The following is a 12,163-nucleotide window of genomic DNA, read 5'->3' on the forward strand; positions in this document are numbered from 1 at the left end:
GAGAGAGAGAGAGAGAGAGAGAGAGAGAGAGAGAGAGAGAGAGAGAGGGAGAGGGAGAGAGAGAAAGAGCTGTCATCCCTACTTTAGGGTTGATCAAACGCTTGTTTCTTCTTTTAATAATTATGCTAACATATGCCCTGTGCCCACCCATAACCTCACACTGACCCTTCAATTGAAAAGACTTAAAATTCCTCCCACTGGGGCTCTGGAAAAACCATAAACAAAAGTTTGCCTGAAACCGGAGCCCCCTGAAGGGAAGGAACCCATCCCGGGTTCTCTGAGCAGGGTTGCCTAGGAATCTAGGCAGTTTCAGAAAGGAGACAGGAACGATTTATTATCAGCGTGGAGAGACTAGCTACTTAAGTCACCCTGAACTACACACACCTCCTTCTCCCACTTGGTCCCGTCTGTATTTGACAACAATCTTAAAGCAAACATTAGCTTTAGAAGAAACCCAACCATTGCAAGGAAAACATTACAAGCCCTCTTCCCGCAGACAGTATCCTGAGGAACATTGGCAGGCTCCAAGCCGGCCTGCTGTCATCGTTAGTCAAATGAAGGAACCCCTCTGCCTGGTTAGGGTAGGAGCCTAGGCTCTGAGGATATAAGGCCCATTGGAGATGAGATGATGGGACTTATGAGGGCTTTTCTCCCATGCCAGGGGCCCCAGAAAGCCTGCATGAGGAGGCTGGAAGGAGCATGTGCCCAGAAGGAAATGTTTAACATTGTAACTAGTTTTAGTTCTTCTGGTTTGGGGCTAGAGTTTTGGGTCAGTAGTCAAACTTAGGCTATGTAAACCTTACAGACTTCTGGATCTGTTTTTTTTTCCTGTCTCTACCAGATCTCTGTCAATCTAATCTGTCTTTGAAGGCTCACATCAAATACTACCTCCTCCAAGCAGATGGAGCCTTAGCTCCCAGCACAAGTTTATCCCTGCTCTTCAGGGGCACTTGGCGCTGTCTAGTCTGTGTGCCTTACTTCTGTGGTCTATCCGGGAGCAGGCTCTCTGCCTGGCCCATCACTGCCTTTCAGGATACTTCGCACAGACCTGAGGAGGTGCTCTGTAAGTGTTGAACGAAGAAATGGAGGAGACCCCTGTAGTCCTCATTGTTCAAAGGCCAGCTTTCCCATTCCTCCTTCAACTCTGTCTCCGTTTCTAATGTAAACCTGGATTTGAGCAAAGGGCTATTGAAAGAACAATGAGGATTGGTTTTGTTTTTGTTTTCTTTAAATGGTAAAAGGCTAAGCCCCCACCCCCACCCCCAGAAATAGAGAGCTTTCCAAGGCCAACGTGCTAGCAGAGTTCTGAGTACATTCAAGGAAATGTCTGTGTCAGCGAATTATGAACTATGACTTGTTCACTCCATGGCTCAGGGCTAAAGCCTTTGGCTAGGGCATTTGACAAAGTGAAATGACAGCCTCCTAGAGAAGCCTGTTTTTGCATACCTCCAACTCCATCTCTATGTGTGTGTCTAGTTGCTGGGAGACTATGACAAAGTTAAGGCTGTGTCTGAGGGATCTGACTGCCAATGCAAGTGCGTGGTGAGACCATTGGGCCGAGACGCCTGCCAAAGGATCAACACAGGGGCTTCCAGAAAGGAAGATGTCTACACTGTGGAAACCATCACCTCAGGCTCCTCCTGTAAATGTGCTTGTGTTGCTCCCCCATCTGCCGTCAATCCTTGTGAGGGAGACTTCAGGCTCCAGAAGCTTCGGGAAGCAGACAGCCGAGATTTGAAGGTAGGAGCTGGCAATGGGGAAGTGCCTTGGATCAGAGGGTCCCTGGGGGTTCTAAGAGACTACCGATTCATGGCTGGGCATGGAAGGTCTTCGAAGAAGTTCAGGTCTGGCCCCTTGAGTCTTCATTGTTGACTTGAGGCTGATCTAACAAGCTGGACATTTTCATCTCTGAAGTCAGAGAGAGATGGGAGTGGGAGGAGAAAATTTTGCCCGATGCCCACCCCTCCTATGCAACCAGGGAAGCCAGGCCTTGGAGAAGCTGCCAGGCCCATCTGGCCAAAAGAACTCAGTGTTCTCCAGGAAAATTGCTGTTACAATTTACTGTCTGCCTACCACGAACACAAAAGATGTTAAAGGCACAAAGAGGAGTGAGCCCTTTGGTCCTGGCACCGCTCTTAGAGTGACTTGCTCCGGTCAGGTCTTTACTACCCCGGGCTTGTGTTTTGTAAGTGGGGAAATTTAGGCCCATGTGGGCAGCCCCTTGGTTGGCTTCAGCTGCCCTGTTCTGGCTCTTTCACTAGCAGTGTGGGGAGGTCAGACTGCCTTGTGTTCCAGTCTTTGCTGTATGGTCCTCGTTCGCTTCTCTGGGTTCAGCGCCCTTGAATACAGTTTGGAGGGCCTTGGGGGATCTGGGAACATTGATGGATGACACCCATTGAGTAGTTGGCACAGTGCCCATGAGTGAATGAGGGAGGACTGATGTGTTGCTGCTGGGTCTGGGATCTGGCACCCACTCGCTGAGATAGTGCAGAGACCTTTTTAACATGACAAGGACTGGCTCAGGTTTGGCCATGTGACTCAGGGTGGTAGCTCTCTCCAGGGCTACTTTCCGAAGCCAGTACCACAGTATTCAGTTCTAGGATTGGACCCTGTGGGGATTTCTGGAACCACACCAGGCAAAATCTGTTAGGACTCAGAAAAGTTATCAAAGTCCATGCTAACCAGCTATAGGCTCCCCTGGAATGGGAAGAGAGCCTCTAAAAGTTGAGCATTTCAGTGTGGAGTTCTTCATTTGGAAGCAAAGCAAGGAGATGCATGGGGAGCAAAGATTACAGAGGCGTGGCCCAGCACTCCCCCCCACACAGGCCGTTGGTTGGAAGGAAGGCGCTTTCTCATGTCTCACCTCTCCTTTTGCCTCAGCTCTGCAGGCCCTGGATGCTGTCACAGCCTAAGTTATTAGGGGAAGTATTTGGAAAAGACGTGAAGGCTGTATGCCCTGAGGCAGGATGCCACCTCAAACATGGACCACTGTTTTGTTTATAAGCCAGGGTCAGTTTAGTTTTCTGTACTGAGAAGACACTGGGTGACTTTCAGGGCGTTTAGTCTAGAATGAAGTGAAGAGTTTCAGAAGCATGTCCTTGAGGTGTTGACATACTCGGAATTACCTGCTAGTAAAGAGAGAGACAGAGACAGAGAGAGAGACAGAGACAGAGAGAGAGAGACAGAGAGAGAGAACAGGGATGAGGAGCTTAGAGTCTAGTAAGAAAGGCAGAATGGAAGCAGCTGGCCTGATCTGTAACAGACACAAACAACCTGTTAAAGCGTCTAGACCTCAGGTTTATGTTCCTGTAAGGTCATCTATCTAATTCACTTTTTGCAGGCAGAATACACATCACAGCTGGGGCTTTTCTGTGTCCTTTTCTACACAAATGTGCTCCCAAGGGCGCCTCTCAAAACCTGGCTCATGGCCTCCGTTTAGAGCCTCCAACATAGAGACCCAAAAGAGAACTTCTTTCCTGGAGTTCTCTTGGCCCCAGCCCTGAACCTGAACTAACTAACCCTCTGTTCTTGTTCCTTAGCTGTCCACGATTATAGACATGCTGGAAGGCGCTTTCTATGGCCTGGATCTCCTAAAGCTGCATTCAGTCACCACCAAACTGGTGGGGCGCGTGGATAAGCTGGAAGAGGTAAGGAAGAGTCCAGTCTTACTATTGTTTTTGCAGGCGAGCCCCAAAGGATAGAACCCTTTAGTTCTGCTCACTCAGCCCTCTGGGAGAAGCTCATGGACCGGGTGCTGCTGGCTGATGTCTAGCTCTTGTACCCAAAGAGTTACTGTTTCAAGCACAAATAAATCTATTGTGTTCGTTTCAGAGTATGGCTCTAGAGCAATGGTTCTCAACAGTCCTAGGGCTGTGGCCCTTTAGTACAGTTCCTCACATTGTTTCGTTGCTACTTCATAACTGTAGTTTTGCTACTGTTTTGAATTGTAATGTGAATATCTTATATGGAAGCCCTGTAAAAGGGCCATGCAATCCCAAAGGGGTCGCGACCCACAGGTTGAGAACCGCTGCTCTAAGTGCTGGCTTTAATAATATTTGTAACTGTTTTGCTGAGTATGTATGGGTTGCTGACCACAAACATGTCAGCATTCCTCATGGGATAGATAGGCTTTGGGGAGTCCTATCATGGGGAATCGGAGGTTCCCTGCTGAGTGATTAGTAGCTGTGAGAAAGAGAGGATCTCTAGTTTACAAAGAAAGAGCAGCAGGCTCCAAGTTAGCAGAGTTACTCTGTCTGCCGCCACCAAGCAGCCATACCCCCCCCATGACGTCCGGCCCACTTTTGTATGATTTTCCGGGCGACAAAAGGTACACTAATCACGACGGAACTACATCCAAATCATTAAACACAGCATCTGAGTTACGACCAAGGAGAGGCGAGGGTAAACATTCCCACAATGCCCTGCTGGGAATGCTGGGCAGAGAAGATGAATCACTGCATTCATGATTAGCTAGCTCAGCACCTTCCCTTCACTCGTAAAAGACACTCCCAGAGGGGCCTGTGAGATGAGTCAGTTGCTAGAGGTGCTTGCCCCCTGCGCCTTTACTGAGTTCAATCCCCGGGACCCACATAGTGGCAGGAGAATACAGACTTCCCCAAGCGACCTCTGACCTCCACACCTGTGCATCTCTTGGGACGCAGAAGCAGAAGGATCATGCATTCAATGTCAGCCTGAATTACATAGCAAGGCTTGTCTCAAAACCCTTTCCTAGAAAGTTAACCCCAGTTCTGCTTCTGTCACTCTTAAGTTTAGAGCCTTCCATGCTGAGAAGTTTTCAGAATAGGAACATTGTTCTGGGGACATTAGTGGGTCTAAAGTGACTTCAGTTGCCAAGTGTGATAAGAAGGTCCAGGGTCTGCAGCTTGAGCCAGTCGACAGAGTGAGGCAGCCACATGGGCCACACCAGCTCGCTCTACTCCGCCGACTGTCACCAGAGGGACTTCCTGGCGAAGTAGACCCGATATTGATAGCTAGAATGACATTACCATCTCACTCCAGGAACCCATGCAAACACAGGACCCTTCCAAATGCATTGGTTCCAAAGGGTCAAACCAGAGCCCAGAGCTGGAAAGTGCCTCTGTTCCCAGAGTCCCCTAGCACTGTCCAAATGTGTGATATCCCTTTAAGAAAACGATTAACAGCCACCCTTCACAGTTTCATTTGCCCTTGACAGCCACATAGTTTCCATTCTTGCTAGCAAGGACAGCTGGGGGAAGATAGCTCTGTGAGAGGAGATCAGAGGCCAAGGTCAGTTACCCATCCTCAGAGGAGGCCAGTGGAATGGACTCCCAAGATGGACCAAGCCCATTCCCAGCTCCCGTGGCAGCGGAACCACTTCTGGCTGGGGGTGGAAGAGGGAGGAATCTGGTGCAGGGCAGTGCAGTGGCCCAGCGGGATGGCACTGAGTCACTGAGATTTTGTCTCAATCGTCATAGTGACGAGAGTATCTCTTTTCAACGCTCACGTTTGGTAGCCAGCGTTGGACTTTTATAATAGCCGTCCTTGTATTTACACAGCATTTTACAGTTTTTTTTTTAAAACATTCCATATACATTTAGTGATTTGTTTCTATGAGCTGAGCAGGATGTGAGCCCTCAGGAAATTCCATGGCTTGCCTGAAATCAAGAGTTAGGGCTGGGTTCTGGTTCAGGCCTTCTGGTTCTGGTCCAGGGCTCTTTCTAATCAATCTCAGAAGTTCCTTCCAGTCCTTGTTGTCTGCCCTGTCGGCATCAGTTTTTCCTAACCAGAGTTTAAAAACCATAGCTCTTCCAAAGGAGTCTCTCACGGAAATGTGGCTGTCTCCCATATGTATGAAGGTCCCACTCCAGGGAGCTTTCCCCAAGCCAGGCAACCCGAGGGAACAGGTTGCTGTGCTGACAGGAGTCTTTTGACCCATGAGGTAAAACGCTGTATCCTAGACTATGCAGGGCGTCTGTCTGGGGTAAGCAGTGATTGAAAAGGCAGAATGTGGGTAAATGGAAAAAACACTCCGTCTCTCCAGCCCGGTTCTGTAGGAGGAACTGAAGTAAAATTCTGCTCCCACTTCTTTCAGATTCTTGAATCCCAAGGGGAGTTCTTTGGAGGTCAGACAAGACCAAAGAGGTCAGATTGGAGAATTTGTTCTCTCAGAGTAAGTGTGTTGCTTGGCAGAACAAGTGGGCACACATGTGCACATCTGTCTCGGGCACAGAGGAGAGTGTAGGCATGGAAACCTCATTTGCAGATGAAAGAGGAAGGAAGAGAGGAGAAATGAATCCCAGTCAGAAACTCCTCGCTCGGTAAAATCCTCGCTGGCAGCTCTGCCTGTGGGTTGAGTTTAGTTTAGCTTTTATTTTGAATGATGTTAGCACACTCACAACCCCCATAACCTCCCAGGCTCACTCCCAGGGAAGCTTAATCATCTTCCTTCTTTTCTTTTCTTTTTTTAGTTTTTTTAAAAGGATTTATTGATTTCATTTTTATGTATTTGAGTTTTTGCCACTTGTGTACCTGGTACCCATGGAGGTCAGAAGAGAGCATCAGATCCCCTTGAACTAGAGTCACAGATGGTTGTACAGATGGTTGTGGGTGCTGGGAGCGGGACCCTGCCTTCTGCAGGAGCAGCCAGTGCTCTTAACCACTGATCCATCTCTCCAGCGCCCCCCCTGCTTTGCTGTGCAAGTTTATTATCTAAGGATGAGTCCCAAGTGTGATAGCTTTATCTGTTTTTGAACTTTGATTATATAGACTCCTATAGATCACATGTGTGTCTTTGAGAACGTGTATAGTTGAGCTGCTGTCCCCAACTTCACATTTTTAACATTTAACTCTGTTGTTTCTGTGTTTTATGATTCACCAGTTTTTATTCCTCCGTACTATTCTGCTATATGGATATACTATATGGATGTTATCTATATGTTCAGCGATGATAGACATGTGAATTATTTCCACATCCATCATTCAGAACAGCCCAGGAACACCCGTGTGTAGGACCAACCCTGTGTAGGGTGTGCCTGGGCACATGCCTGCTCGCATTCTCTATGGCATAAGACAAAGAATAAAGTGAGTGGACCATTAATTATTGGAGGGCATCAGTTCTCAGCCTTCCTAAAGCAGTGCTCCTTTAATACAGGTTCCTCATGTTGCGGTGACCCCCAACTATAAAATATTTTGTTGCTATTTCATAACTGTAATTTTGCTACTGTTATGAATAGTAATGCAAGTATCTGATACACAGGATATATGATATGTGACCCCCCCAAGGGGTCATGACACACAGGTTGAGAATTGCTGTTTTAGACTTTAAGGGGGTATTGCCAAACTGTCTTCTCGAGTGAGTATAAGCTTATATTCCCCCAAGTCGATATGAAACTTCATCAATCCTTGATAAGGCCAGGCTTTCTAATCTGGGGAGGGGCAGATACACTGTAGTGAAACTATTGGATTAGGTTTCAAAATCTGAGCAGCAAACACCTTTCATTTTCACTTTGGGGAGCCCTGAAACTCATGCACCCTACTTTGAGAACTGGTGCAGGAAGAAGAAACAGCCTTCAACATGGTAGACTCATGCTGACAGCCTCCTGCCAATGGCTGGGGAGGGAAGGGAATTCAGAGACTGTGATGGGGGAGGTGGAGTTGGAAGGTGGGTAGACACAGCATAAGTGCTGGAAGAGGGGAGGAGAGGAAGTTTAGGAGGGAACCCCATAGTTTCCAAGGGCAACAATAAACCCAGCTCATTGCACACAGACCTAGGTGGCACCGATTCAACGGGAGCAAAGAGTTTCGCCCTCAGCTCCAGGTGTATCACAGACCCAGAGACTTTCCAGGTTGTCTAAGACTGAAGCTGATTCTAAAGGCTGCAGGGTTAGAAGCGTGGGCTGTGACACCTAGTACCGCATATTGCTCCCAGGAGCTTAATCAGAGGTGAAGAAAATGATGGAGGAAAGATGATTAAAAGACAGCTCTGTTGTGGAGCTTCTATGGGATAAAATTCCCATAAATATGCAAATCTTTTTAAATGTTATTTATTTTTATGAATATAGATGTAAAGATTCTTTTTTTAATTGATTTTATTGAGCTACACATTTTTCTCTGCTCCTCTCCCTTCCTCTTCCCTCCCCTTCTACCCTCTCCCATGATCCCCATGCTCCCAATTTGCTCAGGAGATCTTGTCCTTTTCTACTTCCCATGTAGATCAGATCCATGTATATCTCTCTTAGGGTCCTCTTTGTTGTCTAGGTTCTCTGGGATTGTGAATTGTAATCTGGTTTTCTTTGCTTTATGTCTAAAAGCCACTCATGAGTGAGTTCATAGGACATTTGTGGAACCCCACCCCTAGCAGCAGGACACCTATAAACAGTTGTGTGCACATGTCTGGATATGCCTGTCTATGGCCGTGTGTATGTATTTGTATATGTATGACTGCATAGCCCATGCTTATAAAATACATGATGCAAACTGGTAGCCCTCACCTCAGCCGCTAGGAGCTGGAAGATCAAGAGTTCAGGGTAATTCCTGGGAACAGGGAGTTCAAGGCCAGCCTGGTTGACTTAAGACACCATCACAAGCAACAGCAAAGAAACAAAACCAAATACTTGATTGCCTACAATCTTTTGAAGCGAGGTTTCTGTTGCTGAGCCTGTGTGTGGCTTTTCCTTTGTCCCCGTACACCAGTGAGCACTGGGGAGGACACTGCATCAGCTGAAGCATTTTCTCCAGATAGTGTTCCTCTGAGGAAGATTAGAAGTCTTGGCTGGATTTTGCAGGCTCAGAACTAGCCCTCTCCCTAGAATGCACTGGCCCAGGCATTGATGAGATTCTCCCCGAAATCTGAAGATCTATTGCTTTCTGTGGTTCTGACTCAGAAGGCATGATCAAAGGAGCATTCCTCACTCAGGGGGATACACATTCACACTAACAGGAAATGTAATTTTCACCTGTGCAGTGCTGGCACCGAGTTAGGGAAAAAGTTTCTTTCCAATCTTCCCTTCCTCCCTACCTCTCAGTTCATCAAAACACCCCCAAGTGCTCTCTCTCCTGATCAGAAGGATTCTGCGGTCATTTTACCCTTGCGGCTTTGGAGAGGAACGTTTACTTCGTCTCCTGCAGTACACACTGGAAAGGCAGAGGGTCAGCTATAATGTTTCCAGTATACCCTTCTGCTTTACTTAATTCAATTTACATCTTAATGTGAGTTCAAACCAATATGTCACTTCTCCAGGGGCTTTCTATGCTTCAAATCTAATTTGCTACTGTGGAGTTCAAGCTTTACTTCTTCTTGGCTAAAGGTATAGGAGTCTGCCTTGCATCCACTGGCTTAGGAACAGTTCATCACTGCCAGGATATGAGGGAGCATGGGGCTTGGTTTCGGGGGTAAGTGTCTAAAGGTTCATCTAACAATGAAACTCATCCCCAGGAACCTGAACTTATCTGAGCCCCCTTCCAAGCTTGGGATCTCCTGAGGTCAGTTGGCTGGGGATCTCCTGAGGTCAGGTGGCTGGGGATCTCCTGAGGGCAGCTGGCTGGGGATCTCCTGAGGGCAGCTGGGTAGTAATAGTGCTCTTTGTTCCCCAGGCAGGCCTGGCTCAGCAGCACCTGACATGCACAGGATGCTCAGCAGCTGTTTAGTTCAGAAGGGATTTAGAGCAGCAGCCCAGGGCTCCCTCACCCCAGGTCCACCTGCTCCACCAGCTGTTGTCAGAGGGATTGGGCCACAGCCTTCCTTCCATGCTGCCGTCAGGCGCACCGGCTGCTCACAGCTGCTCTTCCTACCCTCCTCTCTTACTAGGAGCTGGGTGACAGCTGTCAGCTGGGATGGCTGTCCCTAGCCATCTGGTCCGAGTTGTATCCCCAAGGGCTCAGATGAGGAGGGGACAGCCAGGGTAAGCTGACAAGAACCATAGCTCTCCCACTTTTGATTCCTTCACCCCTACACAAGTTCACAATACAACTGCAAGACCACTTCACGCTTGCTATCAGCTCCCGAGCCTGGAGCACACCAAGCCGTGCCTGCCAGGTAGCTGATGTATTGACATGGGAGCAAGGTCTGGCCCACATGCAATCTGGCCCAGGTTCCTCCTTCATGTATCTAATGTATCCCAGGGCTCTTTCTTCCCTCCCTGCCTCAGCCATCTCAACCGTAGCGCTCCTTTCCTTTCACATCTGTTTGCTACTGTGACAGAAAAGGCCATTCTGCTGCTGCGCCACCTCTATGTGTCCAGCCCTGTTTCTCTCCCAGGCACTCTGTCACACACAGCCCCTGGTCTGCTCTCTGTAACAAGCCTGAGTGCGGCGGATGCCTTCATTCTTTCTTCAAGCTGCTTGGAAAGGTTCCGTTGGTGGCATGGCTATAATACCAGGCTGTGACCTCCAGAGCCTTTCCCCGTCCATATTCTTCATTCTGGTTAGTAAAGCAAGGCCACAGAGAGCTGCCAGAGCTCTGCCACCTTCCTCCCTCACCCTAAGTAGTTCTGTCCTAAGTAAGGCACCGTACCTTTTGTCTCTACCTTCCATGCCTACCCTTGTCCAATAGCTATGAGAGTTGAGTCTACACCCAGAGGACACCCCTTCCCCACGCCCATGCCCCCAGTGTGCACATTTGGGTATACTGGCTTCCACACCAATGCAAAGTATATGCTGAGCAGTGTGTTGATGAATGTCCCTTGCTGACCCCCGTTCCACCTATGCGTTGTTGCTACATTGCCCAGGGACCCTGCCCAGCCCGCGTGCTCCCTCCCTCTGGTTTTTGTACTCTCGCTTACAGTTAGCGCTGACACCATATGACCTCCTGGGCTAGCTCTCAGCTGATAGCTTGCTATGCTATACCCAACTGCATGTCTTTCTGGTGCGTGACACTTTCAGTGAACACTCCCAGGTTCCCTAGTCTAGGGACTCCTAGCCAAGCTTCCAGATCTTTAATTGTGTTCAGCCATCTGTTCCAGCCCTCTGGGATGCCTGCTCTTTCACTTTTCCTCCCCACCCTCTACTTCATGGCGCCAGGATCCTTGGCAAGGACCATGTAGAATGCTGGCGTAAGCCAGATAGGCACCCTTCTTGCTGTCTTCAATGCGTTCGTCCTGAGCCAAGTTGTATACGCCGTAAATGTCATGGCTGTAGCTGTCCCGGAGGGGAGGAGCTTGAGGCATGAGGGTGTGGTGTTTGCCCATTTGACAGGGTAGGATCCTAAGCACCCTGAGTGGGTGAATGCCACACCACACACCTCCAAGAAGTGCCCCGTGAAAGGTCCTTGGTGTGATGAAGGCAGAGCCTCAGAGAGAGCCAGCAGCCACGCATGGGAGGTGGCTGGGTAGAGGTAGCCACAAAGGGGCAGCAGCTGCTGCTGCCACCCTAGGGACATCAGCTGGCTTAATCCAGCAGGCTGATGGGGGTGATGCCACCTCCAGCCTAGTGTTTATTCAGGCGGCAACAGGCTTTGCTGTTCCCACGAGGAAAATAAACTATATAACTCTTCTGGGTTTTTAGAGCTGGCCTGCGTCAAACCCTCCTCTGTGGAAATCCAAACTAAAGACCTTGGTGAAATCAAAAAGAGAATTAGACTATAAACCAATGGGCAGGGAACCCCTGGGGCCCAGTGGACAGGAGGCAGGAGTTGCACCTGTGGGCTGCTGCACTGGAAATTCAGGTTTGGGGGTGCTCAGGAATCAGAGGGCTCCTTTTCATATAACAAAGACACTCAAGCCCACGTGCCCCACTATCTACAGCACTCCAAAATATCAGCTGTTTGGGTGGAGTCCTGGGGCCCTTGCTGGGAAGTGGGTCTAAGCACAACTCAGCCCTCTTGGAGTGCTGTCTCTGCCCTTGGTGAGGACTCAGTACTGGCATCTTTTTGTGTGTCACATCCATTTAGTTTCCCACAATTCTTTACTCTTGTTGGTGTTTTCTCATTTCTTGGTCTGTTGTTTACTTTCTCATGGAAGATGACCTTCCCCAGAGTGAGATCCTCACTGAGCCGTCCCTGTGGTCCTCAGCATCCATGCCTGCTCACTGGGCCACCCCCACTGAAGCCACCCCTGTGGTCCTCAGCATCCATGCACTAACAGAGAAGTTACACAATGGGCCTCTGCGCTACCGGCCTTTGTTCTCTGGCTTAGAGTAAGAGGCCATGGGAGAGATGGCTGCTCTAGGCTTGTTCACAAGGATGCCA

General features: G+C 48.9%; 1 protein-coding gene across 2 annotated transcripts in view; it reads left to right on the forward strand.

Moving 5' to 3' along the window:
• Positions 1 to 12,163, forward strand: part of Olfml2b (olfactomedin like 2B) — a 37,202-nt gene that overhangs the window by 1,676 nt on the left and 23,363 nt on the right. For both annotated transcript variants that reach the window (XM_026779618.1, XM_005348781.2), the window contains exons 2-3: positions 1,477 to 1,740; positions 3,540 to 3,647. In XM_026779618.1, coding sequence (XP_026635419.1) covers positions 1,477 to 1,740; positions 3,540 to 3,647 — 372 coding nt within the window. The remainder of the gene's footprint in view (positions 1 to 1,476; positions 1,741 to 3,539; positions 3,648 to 12,163) is intronic.

This window comes from Microtus ochrogaster, chromosome 6 (assembly GCF_000317375.1).
Source record: "Microtus ochrogaster isolate Prairie Vole_2 chromosome 6, MicOch1.0, whole genome shotgun sequence".
Classification (NCBI taxonomy): Eukaryota; Metazoa; Chordata; class Mammalia; order Rodentia; family Cricetidae; genus Microtus; species Microtus ochrogaster.